At 35.7% G+C, this 25,422-nt stretch overlaps 1 protein-coding gene across 1 annotated transcript in view; it reads right to left on the bottom strand.

Moving 5' to 3' along the window:
* LOC150095553 (proteasome adapter and scaffold protein ECM29) overlaps positions 1-25,422 on the bottom strand; it is a 691,438-nt gene that overhangs the window by 321,683 nt on the left and 344,333 nt on the right. Inside the window, exon 23 of the mRNA XM_090409825.1 lies at positions 8,382-8,496. Coding sequence (XP_090265951.1) covers positions 8,382-8,496 — 115 coding nt within the window. The remainder of the gene's footprint in view (positions 1-8,381; positions 8,497-25,422) is intronic.

The raw sequence follows: 25,422 nt of genomic DNA, 5'->3' as shown, positions 1-25,422 counted from the left end.
TCAATGAAGTTTCTCACATTAGTTTCACAAGGAAAATGTTTTATAATATCACTCATTCAAGCTTGACTAGCTGGTTCCAGCAACACGAAATCTGACCAAGTTCTCCAGACATAAGCAACACTATCACATGTCAGTTATAGAATAGATATTCTTACCGGTATGATCATCATGCACATTATGGAAAACTCTTACAACACTTCTAGGCACTCGATAATCTTTCACTATAGACAACACAAAAGTTATAGTATCCCTGAGTTCAATAACTTATTTGTTAAGACTGTAAAATGTATTTTCTTGCTTGTAATAACCTATCTTATGATAAATCTCGATCATATTATTATCCTTTCACTCGGGTAAATTCCTTTATAAGGTGACAGGAAACTATAAATAAATATGAGTTCAAAGTAAGATTCATTAAAATCAGAACAAGTTTCCAAATCTTTGTTACATCATACGATCCCAGGTTAGATCACATCTCACGACCTTCCCACATTCTCTCCAATTTCCTTCTGGTTCCTTCTTCCTATATCTCATAAATCCTCTCTTTCTTTCCCGCCCAAACTTATTTTTCTCCACTCTTTCAGTTTACAACGAAATTCCCACATGATCGTTGTACAGTTCTCAATGCTAAGGCACGCGCTATCTCAAAATAACTTAGTTTTCTGACAGTAGCCAATCAAATCACATTAACAGAGTCCCTTAGAAATACTTTCACTTTCAGTAACAACAAATAAAATGCATATATTACAATTCGCTTAGGATACATTTGCAAGTTAATATAAAGAATTTATATAAGATAAATAACTAAAAAAATTTAGAATTATTATTTCAATGAACAAATAACAGTAAGTGTTTAAATTACAATTTACTTAGGAGCAAACAGCTCAGGAAATGCAATCCATGTTAAATCATGAACGAAGTATTAATAATCATAAAATTCTTCATTCACAAATTAACAAAAAGAACTATATGGAGGGAAGCCAACTGAATAAATTTATATGGTGTAAGAGAAGTCAATCAAAATGCAATGCACCATAGGGATATTATAGTCAGGGCTCAACAAATTATGCAAAATCCTACTCCCACATGGGGAAGGGGTGGGTAACTTGCACAGCCCCCACATTATTTAAAACGATGGCCCAATAAGTTAACAGTAGTTCTATAGAGTGAATAGTGATGTATCATTGTGGTTTGGAAAACATGAAATAGAATGATTCATAGTGAAGAATTTATGGAGACAAAAACAAGAGTTGGAGTAACTACTCATAATTAAGAAAATAACACTTAACATTTTGACCTCTGTATAGAGGTCATTATCAGGAAAACACACATATGCACAGGACACAAGCTACATGACACTACACAAACGTAAGATGATCTAAATGCTTTGTTAATTGTTTACCCTACAAGCATAAATTAAAATGAAATAAATTTTTTGTACATATCCATATAATAATAAATAAATGATAAAAAAAACTTCTAAATAAAGAAAAATAAAGTTTGATAGGGGAACTGCATTAAACATATCTGTACCTCTTATATTAAGGTTTTCTTGTGTTGGGGTTCAGCCATCATGTTCTGGTTGCAGATGGGTTCTCTAGATCCCTGGGATCACTAATCCATCATTCTTGTTTAGATTTGAATGATGTTTCAGCATCTTACAAGCTTCCTTGAACTTTCTTTTAAACCAGATTTGGTGTCTTTTCAGTTGATTCTGTGACATGTTTGAAATGCATGGTCTGAAAGGCCTGTTTTATCATCGTGGAGGAAATTTAATGTGGCATTTATGTTTGTCTTTTCTTATTGGGATGGTGTGCCCTGTTTCCCCTATGTAGGGTAGATTGTAGGTGCACTGAATTTTGTAAACCCCTATCCTACCTTGCCCACCCAGTGGGCAAGGTAGGATAGGGGATCTTTGGATGATCTGAGTATACTTATTAATTTTGCAGGAGGTTTGAAAGTTACCTTAATGTTATATTTATGTAGTGTTCTATCTATTTTTTCTGATATTCCCCTAATGTATGGTATGGCTATGGCATTCTTGTAATCTTTTTTGCTTTTAATGGCATTATTGTGGAGGATCTTTTGAATTTTTTTTTTTTGTTATAGCCATTTTTTATAAAATTTGCCTAATAATTTGATATTCTTTGTTCAGTGCGTGCTCATTAGAGCAAATTGATATGGCCCTATGTGTGAGGATGCTGATGACTTTCAGTTTTTGTGTTGGATAGTGGTATGAAATTTTATGTATGTATTGGCCTGTGTGTGTAGGTTTGCAGTAGACCGTGAATGAAAGGCAGCCAGAGGGAAGATGTGTGACAAGTGTGTCAAGAAAAGGAAGAGAGTTATTGTTTTCAGTCTCAATGGTAAATTGGATACGTTTGTTGTTTGTTCACATGGCTTAGGAGTGTATTATGTTTCACACCCATGGGTCTAAATGGAAGAAATATCATATCTGAGCCAGACTTTGGGCTTGCTGAATCTAGAGCTTGTTGCTTCAAGTCTTCCATATAAAAGTTAGCTATGGAAGAAAGTGGTGAATCCATGGATGTACCTTTTTTTTTTTGCAGGTAGAACTTATTTTGCCACATGAAATACCCAGAACAAAGTAAATGAGCCAAGAAGGCTGATATTGGGCAGAAATGTGTTCTGTATGAGAAGAATAATATCATTGATTGGGACATTAGTGAAAAGGGCAGTTATGTCAATGCTGAATAATAAATCTTCATCAATGAGTCATGTTTTTAATTTTGTTTATGAACTGTTGTGTATTTTTTTTATATAGGAAGGAGAAAGACCTGCCATCTCCTTGGATGTAGCTGCTAGTTTCTTGGCTTAAGCGATAATTGGGGCTGTTGATTCTTTCAACTATCAGTCATAGTGGTGTGTTTGTTTTGTGTATTTTAGGCAGCCCATAAATTTTGGGAGCGGGGGCATAATGTGATAACAAATTTTTAATTGTTTCCTCTGGTCATGTGATACTAACTTGATTAAGTCTGTTGTCTTATTTTTGATGTGGTTTGTAGCATTGTAGTTAACCAATTGGTACATGTTATGATTGGATACCAGTTTGTTAATTTTTTTTCAAGGTATGCTGTCTGATCAATGACAATGGTAAAATTGCCTTTATCTGCCTTGGTAATAACAATGTCTTGGTTATTTTTTAGAGATTTCAGGGCTAATTTTTCTGCTTTGGTTAAATTGCAACTTAGCTATTTATTATAATTTCGTATGTTGGATGTTTCATTCAGTATTTTATTAGCTATATTGGAGGGGGGGATTTTAGACCTTCTTTAATGTGGTGTATGAAGTCTAGTTTGCCTAGTCTAGTCGCTAGTAAATTCTTCCACTGAAAACAGGCTAGTCAGACCATGCACTTCAGACATGTCACAGAATCAAATGAAAAGGCACCAAGTCCCTAAACTGTGCCAATATCTGGTTTGAAAGGAAGTTCAGGGAAGCTTGTGAGATGAATTAGATGAAGAGTGATGAATTAGTAATCCCAAAGATCTGGAGGACCAATCTGCAACCAGTGCAATATCGAGACATGATGCCAGAACCCCAACATAAGAAAACCTTAATATAATAGGACTACAGGGATGTGTTTAATGCAGTTCCCTTATAAAACTTTATTTTTATTTATTTAGAGATTTTTTTTTAATCATCTGTATATTATTATATGGCTATGTATAAAAAAATGTATTTTATTTTGTTAATTTATATTTTTGTATATATTTTATTTATTATTATTTTTTATTTTTGAATTTTTTTTTCTCACCAGAGGTCAGGCTAGGGTAAACAAAGCATTTAGATCTATCTTACTTTTCTGTAGTGTCATGTGCATATGTATGTTTCCCTGATGATGATCTCGATACAGAGGTCAAAACATAGTGTTATTTTCTTAATTATAAGTAATTACAAAAACACGTGAGTTTTTGTCTTAATAAATTCTTCACTACGAATGCTGACCACAGTGTAACCTTAAAAGAAAGAAATGACATAGAATGAATTGAAATAGCTACTAAGGGAAAGTTATTATTGAGTTAGACAAGGAGAATAAATAAATGGTCTTTGCTAAAGCTACTGAAAGAATACAGCATAGATGGCTACTGGATAAGTTGGAGGATATGAGATTTGATTATAAAGTATATTATAAATTACATTCTCTTATCCAAACACAAAGGTTTGGATAAGAGAATGGCTGAGTAACAGATATCAACAAGTGGTGTATTAAGATGTCAGTGTGCAAGATTTAAAAGTAACTAGTGGTGTACCCCAAGGATCAGTCATTGTTATTCAATCTTTACATGCAATTTAGTTTGACAGAAGACAGAATATAATACCTTGTCTATTATAATTTACTTGATTACAAGGGAAAAAATTTTCTATAGCTATTTCTGCTCCATCATCATCATCATCATCATCAAATTCCTGACATGTACCCTCAAGGGGTGTACAGGATATGATAGTACTACATGAAAAATTTACATTATTACTAACTTCATATCTACAATTTTCCTCCAAATCAGTCTGTTACTTGTCAAGACTCCAATATTATAATTATCAAATCTTATATTTCTATCGTCTAAGGCACTTTGTACCGTATCAATCCACCTATATCTTGGTCATCCTCTGGGTCATTTTCCTGCCAACCTGGTAGAGAACACTAGTTTTGCTAATCTTTCCTCGCCCATTCTTATCAGGTGGTGTGGTTCAGTGAGCCACACCACCTGATATCAACTCTGCTAACGCATTCCTGGATGCTGACAATGTCAAGTTCTTTCCTGATATCCTCATTTTTAATATGATATTGCCATTGATGCCATCTGTTCACACCTCTAATCTTTCTCAGGAGTCTCATATCTGTGGTCTCTAGTTTTTGGTCAAGTGTTTTACTTCTGACCCAGCTCTCAGATCCATAAGTTAAAACTGGTTTGAACACTGTCTTGTATACAGCTAATTTAGTGTTCCGACTAATTTCTCTCTTATTCCATATGAATTTATTCAATTGACTTCCTACCATACCAGCTTTGTTGATTCTGTTGTCTATTTCCATATTTAATTTACTATCTTCACTAAAAATCGTGCCTAAGTAGCTGAAATGTTTTACTTGTTCCACAGGTTCTCCATTCAAAACACAGTTGACATTTTCAACAATTCTACCTATTTTCATTGTCTTTGTCTTTTTATTGCTGACCTTCATACCATATCTATTACAACAGTTACTTAATTTAGTCAGGGAATCTTGCAAACTTGTAGCGGATTTATTTAGAAGTATAACATCGTCCGCATAAAGAAAAGAGCTGACATTAACATTTCCAATTCTGATATCATATTTAATACCACTTTCCTTCATAATGTGATACATATAGATAATGAATAACAGAGAGGATAATGTTGGAGGTTTAATGGATTTTTTACAACACTCAAAAATAATTAAAATAGAATTTAATACTTCCTATATTTTGTCCTAGTCACTAGGATGAAATATAGGAAGTATTAAATTCTATTTTAATTCTTTTTGAATGTTGTAAAAAATCCATTAAACCTCCAACATAATGTCCTCACAGCACTTAAGCCTCTACACAAGAATAACAGAGGGGATAATGTACATCCTTGTCTCACACCAGATTTAACATTAAACCATCTTCCTGAACTTCCTTCAATTCTAACGTACAACTCAAATAAAGACTAAGTATTGCTTGATATAATGCCCCATTGACATCATATAACTGTAGAGTATTGAATAGCTTCTCTCTTGGAACCTAGTCGTATGCCTTTTCCAGATTGACAAAACTTAAATAGAGATCTTTGTTATATTCCCATTCTTTCTCAACAATTTGTCGTAAAGTGAAGATCTGATCCCGACAGCCTCTATTTAGCCTGAATCCAGCTTGTTCCTCACCAAGCTTTTCTTCCACAATTATTCTCAACCGTTTCTCAAGTTTACTGGCATAAATCTTGCCTGGAACACTCAGTAGGGAAATACCTCTCTAATTCTCACATTTAGTTTTATTTCCCTTTTTATATATGGGTACTATTTAGAGCTCTACTCAAATCATCAGGAATTAGTCCCTCTGTCCAGGCCTTCTGAACTATGCAGTGCAGCCACTGTAAGACTTTTATACCACCATACTTCAGCATTTCTGGTCGAATATCATCTACTCCTGCTGTCTTTCCACATTTCAAGTCTTTGATGGCTTTTTCTACTTCAAGTATGGATATGTATTCCTGACTGTATGCCTGTTGAGTGTTTTTTACCACTGTGCTATCATTGGTTGTTTTATTTAGCAATTTTTCGAAGTAATTACTCCATACTTCAAGGATATCTTTTTCTCCAATTTTCATGTCACCTTTATCGTCTCTAACTCCTTTTACAGCACTCCATTTCTAAGCTTCTTCAACAACCTCCAGAATATCTTACCACCTTCTTGATATTTATTTTCTATGTTCTTGCCAAAGTCCTCCCATTACTTTTGTTTAGCTAGTTTTACACAATGTTTAGCTTTCTTATATTTGTCTCTGTATTCTCTAAGAGCACAAGTTGACTTATTTGCAAGGAACTTTTGATATGCTTTCTTCTATTCCTTCACTGCCTCTTTAACTTCCTGTGTCCACCATGGAGTTCTGATTTTTCTATCCTTGCAGACAACCTCACCACATGCATCTCTAGCTGAATCAATCAGGGTTTTCTTCAAGGTTTGCCACTGAATCTCCAAGGTTTGATTCTTGTTCTCAAACTGTTTCATTTTTTCTTCAATAATCTTTGGGTATTTTAGTCTACAGTTCACATCTGAGAGCTACTCAACTTTTATTCACTCTAAAACTTTCTTACATGTCATTCCTTTCAATATGAAATTCAATTTTATCCTGCTCAAGACTGAACAGTGATCGTTTCCAATTTTAAATCCTCTGTACACTCTGGTGTCCTGCACCAGGGAGAAATCATCACTATCAACAATAACATAGTCAATGAGACTTTTCTTATTCCTTGCCTCTTCTCTCCATGTGAATTTGTGCACATTTTTATGTTGGAACATGGTGTTAATAATAACCAGTCCATGTCCTGAGCAGAAATCCAACAGATATTTGCCATTATTATTAGCTTTGCTCTTTTCTCCAAATTTTCCCAAAATATTTTTGTATGTCTCACAATCATTTCCTACTCTGCTATTTAGATCCCCAACAAGGACCAACTTTTCCTTTTTCATTGTGTCAGTTGCTTTCTCTAAAGCCTCAAAAAATTCCCCCACTTCTACCTTAGTAGAATCTTCTGTAGGACCATAGGCACAAATAAGTCTCATTGTCCAGTTTCACATTCTGATATCTGCCCACATCACTCTACTACATGATGCACATGACTACCTGCCATTCAAGAAGACTAGCCTCATATTTAGTGTTGAATACTACGGCTACCCCCTTCTTTTCCTTGATTGTCATTGCCTGAATTTTGTATTTATTGCTCAGAAAGATCTCACCAGTTTTTGTCCTTTTTTTGTTTCAGTCATCCCTATTATATCAATCTGGTACTTATCTAATTCCTCAGCTAGCTCCATTTCTTTGCCATTCAGGCTTCTTATGTTGATAGTACCAATCTTTAACTCTGGTGATGTTGAGTTGGTTTGTGCTTTCAGATTTGTTCCAGTAGCTGACTTTCACTGTTCACCCTGGCAAAAACAATGGGGGTCTTGTTTAACTGGGCAATGCTCCAGCCGGCATGAAATTTTGTCATGTTGTACATCTCTGCTCCAGGGTATTTTAACAATGTAGTGTTATACACTTTTGCTCCTTGTATATGGAAAATATATGGCTTTTGAATTGACTTAACAGTGTTATCTGCCTGGATCTAGTTCCTACTGAGGACACCTTACTAATCTCGATAGTGACCCACTTCGCAGCATAATGCATAGCCATATACCCATCTTAAGGGAAGTGTGTTTTGATTATGGAATACTAAGGCAAATGATGTGTGGTCAACAGTCTATATACAGTAGCTTATTTGTGAAGCAAATTCACACTGCAAAGTTAGTGAGCTTATACTTGTGTATAGGATTAAAACAAGAATATAATTTCTTGTCTCTTATAATTTACTTCATTACCAAGTGAAAAAACTTTCTATAGAAGAAGATTATACTTTCCCTACACTGCATCAAAAATAAATATTAAAAAATCCAAAAGGAAATGGAATAAAATAATGGAGCAAAAAGTTGTTTAATGAAATGAAGGAGGACTGTACAAGATGGGAAAAAATGGCAAAAAGTAATAGGTAAAAGACAATAAGAATTGAAAAAAGGGATTGTACTAACCAACTACGTAGTGGAACATGTGATAATGAGTGCATTATTTTTATTGAGAATTGCAATTTAAATAACATAACTTACCATTATTGTCTGCTAATAAATTCAATAATGACTTTTGAATAAGCCTGTGTTTTACTCTGATAACTTCCTGGGAACCACATTTCTTCAAAAGGGCCAATATCCATATGGAAGCAGCCTACATGAAAAAGAAAAAAAAACTTCACAATTTAAATGACAACTATAAACCTTTCAGCCAATGTTTAAAAGCTATGAAGTGGGTCCAGAAAGTTAAGGTCCATTCAGAATTTACTGCCAAATGGCAGTGGCTGGACAAGTGTGGTGACACATGATTTGGTGGAAAGAGTGGTCACAAAAATTCATGAGAATCATTGTTTCACGCTCAGTCATTTATGCAATTGTGACAGAAAGGCTGGGATATAAGAAATTGTGTGCCAGAAGTGTTCCAAATATGCTGAGTAATGCACATACACAGCAACAAGTGGAATCCCTCAAAAATGTTTGGAGTGTTATGAAAATGAAGGAGATAAACTTTTTTTTCCCTCTCATATTGTGACTGGTGACAAAACGTAGATTTTGTACACAAATGTTGATTCAAAACAACAATCAATGCAGTATGCCATTCATCATCCCTGAAAGCAAAAAAATTAAGGCCCCACCGGCAGTGGCGTATTTAGGTATAGGCCCGGGCCTAGAGCAGCAAATTTTGAGGGGTGGTGGAAATTTCAAGGTGTTAAACTTTGATAAATTGAGATCCATAAGAATTCCAATTTTATCATTGTTTAACAGGAAAAGCCTTGTAGGGAATATGCTTGCTTCTAGGTATGTGCTATATGCAACTGGTAAAATATAGATTACATTATTATAAAGAAAAAAGATTGGGAATATTTCAAGGAAGGAATACTTACTTGATTGTATAATACGTTATAAATTAATAATATTTTGTTAGAATTGATAATACAATGTAGTATGACTTGCATTAAGCTGCTGTGAACAAAAATTCAAAGTGCGCGGGCACGCTGACGGTAAGAAAGGTAGCCCCCAGGTAGCCGCATGCCAATGGCGTGTGCAGAAGCGAGTGGTCAGAAAAAACAAACGATACGAAACGAGACCCACGTTGGAGAAATTATACATGTTAGGTGAGCTATGTGAGTTATGGTGATTGCCGATAGGGGAGATGATGTAAAAGGGTTACCCCCCCCCCACCACCACCAGATGGCTTTTTTTTTTTCTCCTCTTCTCTCTTGGCTGGTAGTCTCGTGTATTCTGGTGGATAGAGAGTTGCACGGAGGAGCATCTCTGTCCAGGTGTGCTTGGACGAAGGATCAGCAAATAGTTCTGTTAGGAATCCCAAGGGCGGTAACAGCATGTGCCGCTTACAAGCTGGAAGGACCGCGCGCTCCTAATCGTATGATGAAAGAACACATCTCTGTTCGACTGACGGGCAATCCATGGAAAGGGCTCAGCATCTAGGCAACAGGCCTCACGGAAGCAGAATCGCCTTACGCCATCGTTATATCTGGAGTTGGCTAGTTATGCTGGGATCGTGTGGACTTGTCTTTGACCAGAGGAATTCATGCCACAGCACCGACTAAATGAATCGGAAGGGAGATCGATCAGAGAACAGCAGCCAGAAGTTAAAGGAACAAGTATGAAGAACCAGTGTGTACGGTAACATTGAAAATTTTTTGTCTATATAATGTTTATAAGAAAATTAAGATGTTATAAATGAGATTAAGGGAAATTGAGGACTTTCATATATAATTAAGACAGGACTGTAGCACCTCGATATTAGAACACAGTGAGGTAACTCCTATATGGTTAAACTAATGTGTATGTTTTTGAAAGTATTAAGAAGGTTTAGTCTGAATAATGTAATATGATATGAAGATTAATGTGAATATTGCAGTCAAGTTTTGTCAGTTCGTGAAATAACATATTGATGTTGCTTCTTGGTGTCCTTACTTAATGAGGATACCTATAATTTTCTCTGATTAACATTGTTGAAGTTTTGGATTGAGTTTCTTTGTATTGTAAATTGTATTAATGTGTCAAATAAACCTTTGCTATCTTTAATCCGAGTGTCTGAGTATTAGAATCCGATGCACCACTTGCAAAAAGACACGAATCTAAGCGAGAGAAAATAGATTGTGTTATAGGTCACGATTGCAAATCTGTAGTCATTATAGTACACCTTTGAGATCACTTCTTGATTAAGACATGTTTAACTTAATCTAATAGTTTAAGTGGTGCAGCAAAAAAAATAAATATTCCTAATGCTTTAAGAGAAGTGAGATTTAAAAGACTTTGCCATGCTGGTTTTGGCTTGACCCTGAGGCAATTCCTTTGTGTTTTAGAGGTACCACGTGATTCCTTAGAAAGGACCCAATGTATAGTACATATATCAATAAAATTTAAAAAAGGGGGACAACATAGGCTCTCATTTTTGTAATCATAACATGTTCCTTAAATGCTGCATCTATTCACAAGTAGAGAAATATTTTTCTTTTCCTCATTGTAAGTTTAGTCTGCAAGCATATTGGCATGTAATCAGATTCTGCATAACTATACAGACCGAGACACATGCACGGTTAGTTACTGTATTGTTGTTATTAGTGAATTTGATCCCTTCTTGCTGAGCACATTGCCAAAAGCGGGATAAAAGGAAAAGGTTTTGTTTCCTATCTTTCCTTTGCCACGTATGAGGAATTTATTAAAATAATGGGCTAGAAAGTAATCAAATTTATTGTGGAAGAACTTAAAATAGATAAGTACTATTCCATAAGTGTTGACTCAATACCAGACTTGTCTCATTTTGATCAGCTGTCCTTCCTTGTACGATATGTGAAAGAACATGGAACTCCTGTGGAGCGTTTCTTGGGTTTCATTCTTAATGTAAGTCACAAATCTGAAGAGCTCCAAGAGGCGGCTTTGACTTCACTAAACGAGCTTGGAATTGACATAGCAAATTGCAGAGGGCAGGCATATGATAATGCTAGTAACATGTCAAACAAGTACATAGGATTACAAGCAAGAATTCTTGAAATAAATCCATTGGCAGAATTCATACCGTGCTCTAGACATTCTCTGTCTCTAATTGGTATGCTGCCGAATCCTGTCCATACTCCTATGCATTTTTTGATATCCTTCAGAAACTGTATGTATTTTTCACATCTTCAATACATCGCTGGTGTTCTAAGAAAGCTTCTGCAAAAGTAATCAAACGTCCTTCGCCTACTCGTTGGTCAGCTCGTGATGATGATGCCACACAAAGTGGAAATTATTTCCGTAATTGAAAATGACACCACCCAGAAGAAAGTTACGCGATGTGAAGCAAGTGGGATTCTACGGCAATTTCAGTCACTGGAGGTTGGGATAATGACCTGCCTATGGGCAGGTCATGAGGGGCGGCACTTTCTGTGGGCCTAGGGGCGGGAAATACCTAAATATGCCACTGCCCACCGGTCAAAAAAAATATGATGACTACTGTCTTCTGGGACAGAAAAGGGATCTTTCTTGTTAATTTTCTTCAACAAGGAACCATAATTAATTTCATGTTCCCTCTTTCACCAAATCATCTGTCACCATACTTGGTCGGCCACTGCACTCTTGATCGTAAATTGTTGTGTTCTTTCCTAAACAAATGACACCATTGCATAACTTTACTGTTACGCATCATGTTAGGCCCATAAACCTTACACAGTTGTCAGTGAATATCTGCAGCACTACTATTTTTTTTCCACGAACAAAATCCATATCACACCACAAACTTCACAACTGGAAGGATTTTTTTTTATCACAGCCCTCAAATTATTTGTAGCAGACAACAAACGATAATGGAATATAAGTAAAATTGTCAGCAGCTAGCTAATGAGTCATTTTATGCTACCATGCATGCACAGGTGAAAAATTTTGAAAAAATTAGCAGTGTATGAATACTACACATTGAGACAGTTGTCAAGAAGATGAGTGTTAGGAAGGCACAAAGTAACAGGATGTTTTAACAACAATTGAAACTATCACACTGCCAATTCATAGCTGATACCTATAGTAAATTTGTAGCTATCCTCTGTCTGTTCATTGGACATCAGCAGATGTCGATGAATAGCATATAACAGGTAGTCGTGTTATATGCTATTCTGAAGGCTTCAACTCTCTGAAAGTCAGTCACTCCAGACACACATCCATCCATCTCATTGATGGTCTACCCCTCCCTCTTTTTTTCAAGAACTTTACCTTCTGTTACTATTTTGATAAGTCTTCATTCCATTCTTTGAGTGTGTCCAAAGTATTTCAACTTTCTTCTGTTAACATCCTTAAGTAGTTTTAAAGTTCTACTGATTCTTTCCAGAACTGAATTTGTCCACCTTTCAGTATGTGATATCCTCAATGGCCTTCCATAACACCACATCTCAAAAGCAGCTATCCTTTTCCTATCAGATTTCTTTAGGTTACAAGTGTCACATCTGTAAGTCACTATTCAAAAAAAAAAAATCTGCATCCAAAATCCTCAACTTTGTTCCTGTAGAATAGATCTATCCTTCAAGATTTCAGATGTATTTTTTTTAATAATAATAACAATAATAAATAATACTTTTTAAAAAAAAAAATTTGACTCCCACCCACAAAAAGGTTGCAGAACCTATAGTATATTAGTACCATCTGTGGGCTATGTATTTCTTTTTCTTTATTAATTTTTCTAATTTCTATTTTATTTTTTCCATAATCCAAAAACTCTACTCAGTGATAAAATAGAAACTTTTTCAAGCTGCTTCATGCCTCCTTGCAACATGCAATGAAATTTGTTTCTGACTTAAGGACAATCACAAATATCTATGCCCATGGTGTGATTTGAACCTACAGCCTGTTGGCTTGAGAATTGATATGTTAACCAATCAAGCTAGCAAATTGCTCAAATTATGCATCCATCTCCATATCCAGTTAGGTGCATATACCTGAATTACATACCTCAATTATATTGATTACTGAGATCTGTTTTTCACTACATACAGATATTACCTATATTCTCTTCTTATTAATCCATTACACTTTATAAGCTTGTAATCTGCTTGTTTACTGATCATAAAACTATGCCATTTTCACTTATCAGTCACTTTTAGAAACACACATTCTCTTCTTAACCTTAATACCAACAACAAAAATTAATTAAATACATAAACTGCATATGATTTTTCAAGGATAAAAGCATAAGTGGCTTTCTTTGACAAGACAAAACAAACAAAACCTCATCAAATTGGGCTACCTCACTGGACCAAATAACTGTGAGTGTGGGACAACACAGTCCATGGAACACCTTTCTTCTCCCCTTCTTCAATCACCTTGCACAAAAGAGGACCTTATATCTTGCACAGAAAGAGCAGTTAATTGTGCAAGATAATGGAGGAACATCTGACCATATTTATTGTATATAACTTATGTATAGTTTCTTTTTCTTCATATTTTACTTATTATTCCCTGTATAATTCACCTACCAAATTTTAGCTGTTCTCATTTATGATGTATCCTAATTAGTTGTAAATAATGCTGTACCACTTACTTACTACTGTACCACTTGTGTTTGGATACGAAATAAATAAACTAATCCTTTAGCAATGATTGTTGAGCACGAATGGATTAACTGTAATGAAGTGACATTTGAAACCAAATTTTAACAAAAAAATTGATTCTGATAAAGCTTTCTCAGTCTGATTCAATATTTACAAGTGGTAAATGATCAAAATCATTTCCTGTGCTTATTGATGGTCATACATATATATATATATATATAAAACATTATGCAATGGAAGTTTCATTTGTCTTGTCATTAATGACAAAATATATGATAAAAGGAGTAAATAATGAACTGTCCTAACATAGGCAACAAATCTTTGCCATCCAATTAATGTACAATTTCACTCACACCTCATTTTTTCCCTAAAGTGGATATTTCTGGAAGCTCTAAAACTTCCAGAGCATCAACTTCTAGAATCTTAAATTCAGATTACCAAACCATTCTTCAATGTGGGTCTGATAACCTGCATTGAAGAATGGTTCAATGCAGATCATTTTATTTTTCACTGAATAAAATGCAGCCTGCTTTTTTTCTTTCTTTCTTTTTTTTTTAATTTGATTTTTATGGCACAAAGACATCAAAGGTCATACTGCACCAGGACACAGCAGTACATATGGTAATTGGTTAGTAGAACAACAAACACCCATGCCCTTGTCAGGATACGCTAATCACTTGTCAACCAGCCTGGTGTAGCTTTGATAATCTGCATTGAAGAATGCTTAAGGGTCAAAGCTGTATAACTGAGAGGAGACCTCCACATAGTCTTTAAAGGAATGCGGAGAACCGACCAGGGCTTCTGACCTAATGTCCAATCCTCACCTTCTCGTGGTGCACCCAGTTGGGTATCTATTTGGATACTGAACGAATGAGGATGGGCTGGCAATTTGGGATTTAGCCGACCAAATTGTATTCTTATTGGTTAAAACAAAATAAAAAATGATGGTACAACATCACAAAATTTCATGCCGGCTGGGGCGTTGCCCGGTTAAACAAGGCCCCCATTGTTTTTGCCAGGGAACCAGGGCGAACAGCGAAAAGTCAGCTACTGGAACAAATCTGAAAACAAACCCCAACTCAACATCACCAGAGTTAAAGATCGGTACTATCAACATAAGAAGTCTGAATGGCAAAGAAATGGAGCTAGCTGAGGAATTAGATAAGTACCAGATCGACATAATAGGGGTGACTGAAACAAAAAAGACCAAAACTGGTGAGATCTTTCTGAGCAATAAATACAAAATGTTATATTCAGGCAATGACAATCAAGGAAAAGAAGGAGTAGCCATAGTATTCAACACAAAATACAAGGCTAATCTTCTTGAATGGCAGTCAGTCTCAAGTAGAGTAATGTGGGCAAATATGAGAATGGGGAACTGGACAATGAGACTTATTTGTGCCTATGGTCCCACAGAAGGTTCTACTAAGGTAGAAGTGGAGGAATTTTTTGAGGCTTTAGAAAAAGCAACTGACACAACGAAAAAGGAAAAGTTGGTCCTTGTTGGGGATCTAAATAGTAGAGTAGGAAATGATTGTGAGACATACAAAAATATTTTGGGAAAATTTGGAGAAAAGAGCAAAGCTAATAATAATGGCAAATATCTCTTGGATTTTTGCTCAGGACATGTACTGGTTATTACTAACACCATGTTCCAACATAAAAATGTGCACAAATTCACATGGAGAGAAGAGGCAAGGAATAAGAAAAGTCTCATTGACTATGTTATTGTTGATAGTGATGTTTTCTCCTAGGTGCAGGACACCAGAGTGTACAGAGGATTTGAAATTGGAAGTGATCACTATTTAGTCTTGAGCAGGATAAAATTGAATTTCATATTGAAAAGAATAACATGTAAGAAAGTTTTAAAGCGAATAAAAGTTGAGTAGCTCTCAGATGTGAACTGTAGACTAAAATACACAAAGGTTATTGAAGAAAAAATGAAAGAGTTTGAGAACAGGAATCAAATCCTGGAGATTCAGTGGCAAACTCTGAAGAAAACATTGATTGATTCTGCCAGAGAGGCATGTGGCGAGGTTGTCTGTAAGGATAAAAAAAATCAGAACTCCCTGGTGGACACAAGAAGTTAAAGAGGCAGTGAAGGAAAAGAAGAAAGCATATCAAAAGTTCCTGTCAAATAAGTCAGCTTGTGCTCTTAGAGAATATAGAGACAAATGCAAGAATGCTAAACACTGTGTAAAACTAGCTAAACAAAAGTCATGGGAGGACTTTGGCAAGAATATAGAAAAGAAATATCAAGAAGGTGGCAAAATATTCTGGAGGTTGTTGAAGAAGCTTAGGAATGGAGGAAAGAGTGCTGTAAAAGGAATTAGAGATGATAAAGGTGACATGAAAATGGGAGAAAAAGATATCCTTGAAGTATGGAGTAATTACTTTGAAAAACTGCTAAATGAAAGAAGCAGTGATGACAGCACAGTGGTAAAAAACACTGACCAGGCATACAGTCAGGATTACATATCCATACTTGAAGTAGAAAAAGCCATCAAAGGGTTGAAATGTGGAAAGGCAGCAGGAGTAGATGATATTCGACCAGAAATGCTGAAGTATGGTGGTATAAAAGTGTTACAGTGGCTACACTGCATAGTTCAGAAAGTCTGGACAGAGGGACGAATTCCTGATGATTGGAGTAGAGCTCTCATAGTACCCATATATAAAAAGGGAAATAAAACTACATGTGAGAATTACAGAGGTATTTCCCTACTGAGTGTTCCTGGCAAGATCTATGCAAGTATACTTGAGAAACGGTCGAGAAGAATTGTGGAAGAAAAGCTTGGTGAAGAACAAGCTGGATTCAGGCCAAATAGAGGCTGTCAGGATCAGATCTTCACTTTACAACAAATAGTCGAGAAAGCATGGGAATATAACAAAGATATGTATTTAAGTTTGTCGATTTGGAAAAGGCATACGACAAGGTACCAAGAGAGAAGCTATTCAATACGCTGCAGTTATATGGTGTCAATGGGGCATTATATCAAGCAATACTTAGTCTTTATTTGAGTTGGAAGTCAGCAGTTAGAGTTGAAGTACAGGAAGATGGTTTAATGTTAAATCTGGTGTGAGACAAGGATGTACATTATCCCCTCTGTTATTCATTTTCTATATGGATCACATTATGAAGGAAAGTGGTATTAAACATGATATCAAAATTGGAGATGTTAATGTCAGCTCTTTGCTTTATGCGGATGATGTTATACTTCTAAATAAATCTGCTACAAGTCTGCAAGATTCTCTGACTAAATTGAATAGCTGTTGTAATAGATATGGTATGAAGGTTAGCAATAAAAAGACAAAGACAATGAAAATAGGCAGAATCGTTGAAAATGTCAACTGTGTTGTGAATGGAGAACCTGTAGAACAAGTAAAGCATTTCGGCTATTTAGGCACGATTTTTACTGAAGATGGTAAATTAAATATAGAAATAGACAACAGAATCAGCAAAGCTGGTATGGTGGGAAGTCAATTGAATAAATTCATATGGAATAAGAGAGAAATTAGTCGGAACATTAAATTAGCTGTATACAAGACAGTGTTCAAACCAGTTTTAACTTATGGATCTGAGAGCTGGGTCAGAAGTAAAACACTTGACCAAAGACTAGAGACCACAGATATGAGAGTCCTGAGAAAGATTATAGGCGTGAACAGATGGCATCAACAGCAATATCATATTAAAAACGAGGATATTAGGAAAGAACTTGACATTGTCAGCATCTAGGAATGTGTTAGCAGAGCTAATCTCAGGTGGTATGGTCAGTTGAACAGAATGGGCGAGGAAAGATTAGCAAAACAAGTGTTCTCTGCCAGGTTGGCAGCAAAACGACCCAGAAGAAGACCAAGATATAGGTGGATTGATACGGTACAAAGTGTCTTAGACGATAGAAATATAAGATCTGATAATGTTGGAGTCTTGACAAGTAACAGACTGATTTGGAGGAAAATTGTAGATAGGAAATTAATAATGATGTAAATTTTTTCATGTAGTACTATCATATCCTGTACACCCCTTGAGGATACATGGCAGGAATTTGATGATGATGTGTTTTACCAATATCAGTGTAGTAAAACACAATCCAATTTAATCCAATTATATTGATTTTTACCTCCTCAAAATGACAATCTGTCATTACTCCTGTTATCTTTACCAAATTTCATGTTCCTTACTCCATAAGCTTAACTTAAATAGTAATGATTGTGTTTGTATTCCAAAAGTTTTGGAAATTGTTATCCTTGATTGTATTAAATATATATATGTATATTTTTTAAACACCCACCCAGCTGTCTCGTCAGTACTTTATCCAAAACTTCTACAACTGCATGTCTAAAATGGTTCTAATGTAAAGGGTTTCATATGAATTCATGTCACTGTCCTTCGATATTAAAATTTCTATTATTGTTCTTCAGCCCACACTTTCATAAAGCATATTATGAAACAAAATGAAATATATTTGTTCATGTGATTAATAAATTAGTTTGTTTTTTTTAATGACCTCCTGATGATGCTGTTAGTCATAAAGACAGCAAAACATGTAGAGGAAATACATTAAGTATAAATAAACAATTGCATATGAGTTAAAAACCTGGTTATTATCAATGAAATTGATAATAACCAGGTCATTTAGCTGCCACAGCATTTTTTGACGCGGTACATCGTCTATATGTAATTTTTTCCAGTTCAACTCGATGGGAATACAGTGATACTACTGGACCTTGCCAGGGCCTTTGACAGGATACCCTAATCAGTAAACTAGAGCAGATGGGGATAGATATAGGGTTGGTGAGATGGATAGGAGGGTGGTTGAAGGAGAGATACCAGAGAGTGGTTTATTCAGGAGTGGAGTCTAAAAGACGGCTCGTGACTAGTGGTGTGCTGCAGGGCTCTGTTCTTGGACCACTGCTTTTCAATTTGTTCATCAATGATATAGGAAAGGATTCGAGAGGAAGTGTTCACTTGTTTGCTGATGATGCAAAGTTGGGTAGAACAATTGTGAGTGCACAGGATGATTTGAATAGTTTGGAGGACTGGGCTAAGAAAAATGGATGTCAATTTAATGTGGCAAAGTGTAAGGTTATGCACTTTGGGGTGAAAAGAATAGAAGCAGTATATCGCATTGGTGGAACCGTGCTCCAGGAGATTGATGAGGCCAGGGATTTGGGAGTGTTGGTGGATAGGGAATTGAAGTTTAGGGGGCACATTGCAAAAGTGACTAAATCAGCACATCAAATCACTTGGCTTCTGAAAAATACTTTAACATGCAGAGACAAACAAGTTGTTGTTCCTCTGTATCGAGCCTTGATAAGATCCCATCTGGACTACTGTGCCAGTTATGGGCACAGTAGTCCAGTTCCTTCCCATCACGAAGAAACCCTGGTGCCCAGTTATGGGCACCAGGGTTTCTTCGTGATGGGGAGGAAGTGGAGAGGATCCAGAGATGAGTGACCAAGATGATAGCAGGTCTGTGGAATGAACCGTATGAGAATAGGTTGAAGATTTTTGGGTTGCAGAAATTGGTTGATAGGCGAAGGAGGGGTGATATGATTGAGATATTCAAATTACTGAAGGGTTTCTATAAGATTGATCCAGAAGATATTTTTGAAAATTTGACTGGTGGTGGGAGGACTAGGGGCCATGCATGGAAGCTGGGCAAGAGCGTGGTTGACAAGGGTGTTAGAGCTAGGTTTTTTACTTGGAGAGTGGTGAATGAGTGGAATAAGCTTCCAGAGTCTGTTGTTGGTGCTACGACCGTAAATGAGTTCAAGGCAAGGTATGATAGATACTGTGTCAATGTCGAATAATTGATCTTGACATGATGTTAGGGCCCCCCTCGATGAGTCTGTCGACTCCTTGGAGTTGCCTGGAACAATAACAACAATAACAACAGTCATTCCCCGACTTACGCGAATCCGGAGTTACGTAGTTTCACGTATGTATGTATTCCCATCTTGCTTCACCACTAGTCGTAACTTTCCGCCGCCGGCTGCATTCGCCAGTGTCGCACATGCTGTGAACAAGCACCGACGTGTTTCGTGCGGTCTCCATTCATACACGATTTTTATAGTCTACAAACCTTGCGATTGTTTAATGTTATATTTTTGATAAAAATTTTATCACATAAAAAATAATAATGTCGTCCAAAAAAAGCAAGTCCGATTCTTCTACAGCTATCAAGAAAAGAAAAACATTGACTTTGGAAACAAAACTCAACATTATTAAGGATTTTGAAGGCGGAATAAAAATTTGTGAGCTAGCAAAGAAGTTCGATCTACAGGAATCCACAGTAAGAACAATCATAAAAGAAAGGTTTACAGATTTTGGAGGACATAGATTCTAACAAGGAACGAATTGTAGTCACAAGTTAAGGAATAAAAAAATCATTAGCTTGCTATGAAGAAATTTTGCGTGACAAGAAAAAGACATTATGCAGTCAGACGAATCTATTAGATTTTATGAAACCATTGCCATCGAAATAACTTTCTTTTTTTTTATGTACGAAAAACTACAATTATGATTATATTTCTTAAAAATATAAGTGTTTTTGTAAACATTTGGTCCCAATTAACTAATATTTTGTATGTTTGTATGCAAAATTATACCCGAGTTACGCGAATTCGAATTACACGCTTTTTGTTTGTCCCACCTACCGCGTAACTTCGGGGTATGACTGTACCTCAAAAGACACAAGTAATTTTACACTCAAAGTAGTCTGTGATACACGATGGGAGAGTCAAATTGACTCATTAAAGCCTCTAAGATATAATTTGTCCGATGTTTGCGAAGCACTGCAAGAAATATCTCAAGATGATAGTTTATGTGGATTAAGTGGAAATACCATGAAATTAGAAGCAAGTAGTCTTCTTATAACTTTAAGGAAGTTCAAATTTATTGCTTCCTTAGTAATGTGGTATAATATGCTTTTTGAAATAAACTTTACAAGTAAACAACTTCAGAATACAAGCCTTGATATAAATGGTTCCATAATTGTATTAATGATACAAAGAATTTCTTAATGAAAATCCGAAATGAGGATGAATTCAAACAGATGTTAACAGATGCAGAAAAAATCGCTGAGGTCTTAGGTGTAATGCCTAATTTTGAACAACAGTTAGACTTAGAAAAAAAAAAGAAACAATTTGTGTATGAAGCAGAGAATGAATTCATAACAGATTTTAAACAAAAATTTAAGGTAGATTTTTATTTTTCGATTATTGATACCGCAATTGCATCTGTCGATGAAAAATTAAAGCACATGTCTACAATTAACGAAAAGTTTTTTTTTTTTTTAAATATATATGAATTTCAAAAAATTACTTCAGCAGAACTGCTTAAAAAATGTTTGATATTGGAAAATTATTTAACACATGATAATTCTAGAGATACTGACGGAACAGATTTATGTAGTGAATTAAATAGCAAAGCGAATTCCAGTATCGGTAGCAAGTTCAGAAAGGAGTTTCTCTAAATTAAAACTTGCTACCGATACTGGAATTATCGGTAGCAAGAAACTTACACTCACTCTATGATGGCTCAGGAATGACTCACTGGTGTAGCAATAATATCTATAGAGCATGAAATTGCATCTACAATCAATATACATGAATTAATTCAAAATTTTGCCAAAGCAAAAGCCCGAAAGATTAATTTTTCATAATTTTTGTATTTAAAATGTAATAATATTCTTGATATACAGATATTAGGAATAATCATATATGTATACAAATGTATTGGTTTGATTAATAAATTTTATATACCAATATTTACATATAAATTTTATATATAAATGTTCATAATGATATTATTTTTATAAATATCCACATGTGTAGGTGTGCATGTGCTTGTGTGAGTATGACAAAATATATATACAGCAATTCCTTGATTAGTGTGCCTAATGCGTTCTTTAAAACAGGTGCATTAATCGAAAACGCACTAATCGAATATAATAACCTATGGGAAAAAGTATAATTCGTTCCTCAAATTTCTTTTTTTGAACCTTAATTTTTTTATAAGAGAATTAAGGTATGTCTCAGGGCCTAGTTAAAGTAAAATCATGAAGCTGAAAGACTATAAACATATTCAGAATATGAATTTATTATTCTACTTCTTAACAAAGAATTGAGCTAACGTAGTTTTGGCGGGCATTTTTGTTTCTTTTTTCATACAACCGATGGTATGGCCCTATTGCCTCTTCTGCAAATTTACTGCTTCTCTATTCATCAGGGTTAGCCTCTGCATTGCTGCTTAAAAACTTCGCTTGTATGAAAAATATTATACGCTGCTGATTGTTATAATCTGCTTGCAGGCAATTTTTATGACCGATCATAAACAGCGGTATTCTCTTTCCCAAATGTTGAAAGGTTTCGATGTGTGAAAATTAACGATACACAAATGTTATTAGGCATTCTGGGTTCTAGCTTTTCGACATATTTTTGAATATTATTCTCCTCAGAACATTTCCACTATAAAATATTTATTCATAAAAATGCTTAGAAAACTAAAGTGACAAATTCCAGGAACTTCTCGCAGAACACTTATTCACCTTCCACAGAATACAGTTTGGGAAGCCCTGGTACACAAAGTGTACATGGAAGTAGTGTAGTATGCCATTAAAAATAACTATGTAAAATGTTTTAAATCGGTAACTAAATTATTTCATTCTGGTGAGTGATTTTTTAAAATAGTTAGGCATAAAAATGTATAGACAGAAAATTTTAAAAATATGTAATATTTATTTTTAAGATGTATATAGGCGCACTAATCGAATTTGGGTATCGAAAAAAAATAACGCACTAATTACTGCATAGAGACATTGTATAGGGGTGCCTAAATTTTCTTTGCCTAGGGGCATCAGATACTCTCGTACCGGCCTTGTGTTCGGTTCATATGTTTGGGTTGGAAGGCTGGAAACAATAGTCCAATCAAGGGAGTGGGGCATAGAAGTCATGCCAAACTACTCTTGTACAGGGAGCGGCTGTAAGCGTTGTTACATGGGAGAGGAGACAAGTACTAGATTGTTTTGGAATTACCAAGGAGAGCCCACAACATTCACTGTGTATTTGGAAGGGTCATTGGTGAGGAAGAGATCTAGGGTATTTGAGAGTGGTTCAGGTTATATGGTATTCTGGTGGTCATGTGAACAATCTGTGTAAGGTCATTGGTGATGGCAAACATTTCAGCATCTCTGCCTGCTAGATCCATACATCTAGAGGAGAAAAGCCAGTTGGAGTTGTGGATATTAAAATCTCTTAGAAGGATGTTGGAAGTTTATTTTTCACTTGGTTAGACTATAATAAATTTAGCTTAATCCTTTATCCAAGTGTAAGGAAACAAAGTTTGTGCCTGAAAATATCTTCAGGACGGGGGTAAGGTAGTGCAACACCAGGCAACTCCGAGCAGAGGTGGACTAAGCTCTCATTACTCCTTGTTCTCAGTATCTCCCATAATGCAAAGCACATCTCCTTGCGGACATGTATACTGCTATGCATTAAGGGCCACTACCCAGACCGGTTTCAATCTTTATTGAGGTCTCGTCAGTGGGAGGCAGACCCAAGCTTGGCATCTTCACGTTTGGGTCTGCCAAGTGTAAGCAAACTTTGTTTGCTTACACTTGGATAAAGGATTAAACTAAATTTATTATTATCCTAGAAGGATGATTTCACCGTAAGGGAAGTGGGACTGGAGAAAATCAATTTTTATGGAGAGGAAATTAAAGAGCTCAGAATAGTTGGTGGCATTACAGGAGCGATAGAGACAGAAATGATAGAGAAATTAATTTGACTGAGTGGGGAAGGAAAATTTTCAGCCAAAGAAGGTCAAAGTTAGGCGATTCCAGGTTGGGTGCTCTCTGGCAAGGTATGTCAGAGCAAATATATGTGCAGATGCCACCTTGGGTCGAATGGAGTTAAAGAGTGTATAATCGGGAAAGTCATCATCATCATCATCAAATTCCTGCCATGCACCCTCAAGGGGTGTACAGGATATGACAGTACTACATGAAAAATTTACATCATTACTAACTTCCTATCTACAATTTTCCTCCAAATCAGTCTGTTGCTTGTCAAGACTCCAACATTATCTGGAAAGTTGAGATGTATAATGCTGGGGAGAGGTGAAATTTGAATTTCTGCCAAAAAAGTAGGTGAGGTTTGGTAGACTAGAGATGGTAGCAGACACTATTAAATTTGGAGTCGAGTCTACGGATGATAGTAAAGTGGATATGCAAGGCTCTGTGGGGTATGTATTTGATTGTAAGGGTCTTGCATGTTTCCTATGAAGTGCATGCATACTTCGTCTCCATGGTGGCTACTAGTGGTTACTAGTATCACTTGATTTTTGCAAGAACAGACAAACTGGTCCCATACACAGGTGGATCTACAGTCAAAAATATATAGGGAACTTTTTATCATTCCCCTTTACTTGGTTCTTGAGGTCCCTGTGCAGTATTAACACCAGTGTTGCATTATGGATAGTTCCATAATTGCAAACTTTCAATAAGAAGATGCCACCTAAGATGATGATGATTAGTTTGCATGTGCTTGTTGATGCATAACAAGTCACTTTCAAGAGATGCGGAAAGTTTCTTCCATCCTTATTTTATTTATGGGTACAAAATGATGACACCTAATGATGTTTCTAGAATCAAAGTTGCATTCTCCTGCTAATTTGTTATATCATCTTTTAGTGATTTGCCACTTTCTGTCAGAAAGCTCAAAATAATGGTGTTGAATTTCTTGTTTTTGGCCTCAATCAAGTTGTGTACCATTCATGTGATTAGGTTGCAGAGTTCATTGCTGGACAAGGGTGGACTTGTGCTGTGGTACTGATCGTCAAGTAGTTCAAGTTTAGCTTCCAGCATTCAGATTTTGGAGGAGAAAGTTTTGTTCATAGTGTTAAGGTGCTGTTCGAGGTTTCTGACTTGTTTACCTAAGTTCAGAAGCTGTTTTACAGAAGGGAGACACAGCAAACAGAAAAAGGGTTCTTTGAGGTCGAAAAATAGTTTGTGCACCAATTCATTTATTTTTGTAACCAGTGGCAACAGAAATTGCACAATATATCTTTTTTTATTGGTAACATCAATTTTACAGCTGCAGCACTTTATATTATCATTGGGTTGTTGGTAATCGAAGGTGCTTCCTCTTCAAATACAGAAGAAATAACGTGCATTCCTATCCCTTATGTACACGGCATTAGTGAACGTATAGCAAAAGTTTTAAAACCACTGAATATTTTTGTTGTCTTTCGACCGGTCAGAAAAATCTCCACCTTTCTCACTTCTTCTAAGGACAAGCTTCCACATCTTAATTATCCAGGTGTCTTCCAGATTCCTTGCTCTTGAGGATTATCTTTTTTCGGACAAACAGGAAGATCTGCCTCTATTCGACTAGAAGAACACCAGTCTTATATTCAGTATCATAAACCTGAACAGTCTGGACTTGCAGAACATGCCATCTTAACCAGACATAGAGTTCCTTGGAAAAAGACAAGAGTCCTTCACAAAAGTCAGTTCTTCATAGAACATTTTTCTTTA

The sequence above is a fragment of the Typopeltis vanoorti genome, chromosome 20 (assembly GCF_054136105.1).
Source record: "Typopeltis vanoorti isolate ZY-2024b chromosome 20, IOZ_Tvanoo_1.0, whole genome shotgun sequence".
Classification (NCBI taxonomy): Eukaryota; Metazoa; Arthropoda; class Arachnida; order Uropygi; family Thelyphonidae; genus Typopeltis; species Typopeltis vanoorti.
Note: the sequence above shows the minus strand (reverse complement) of the source record. Positions and strands in the feature narration are given on the sequence as shown.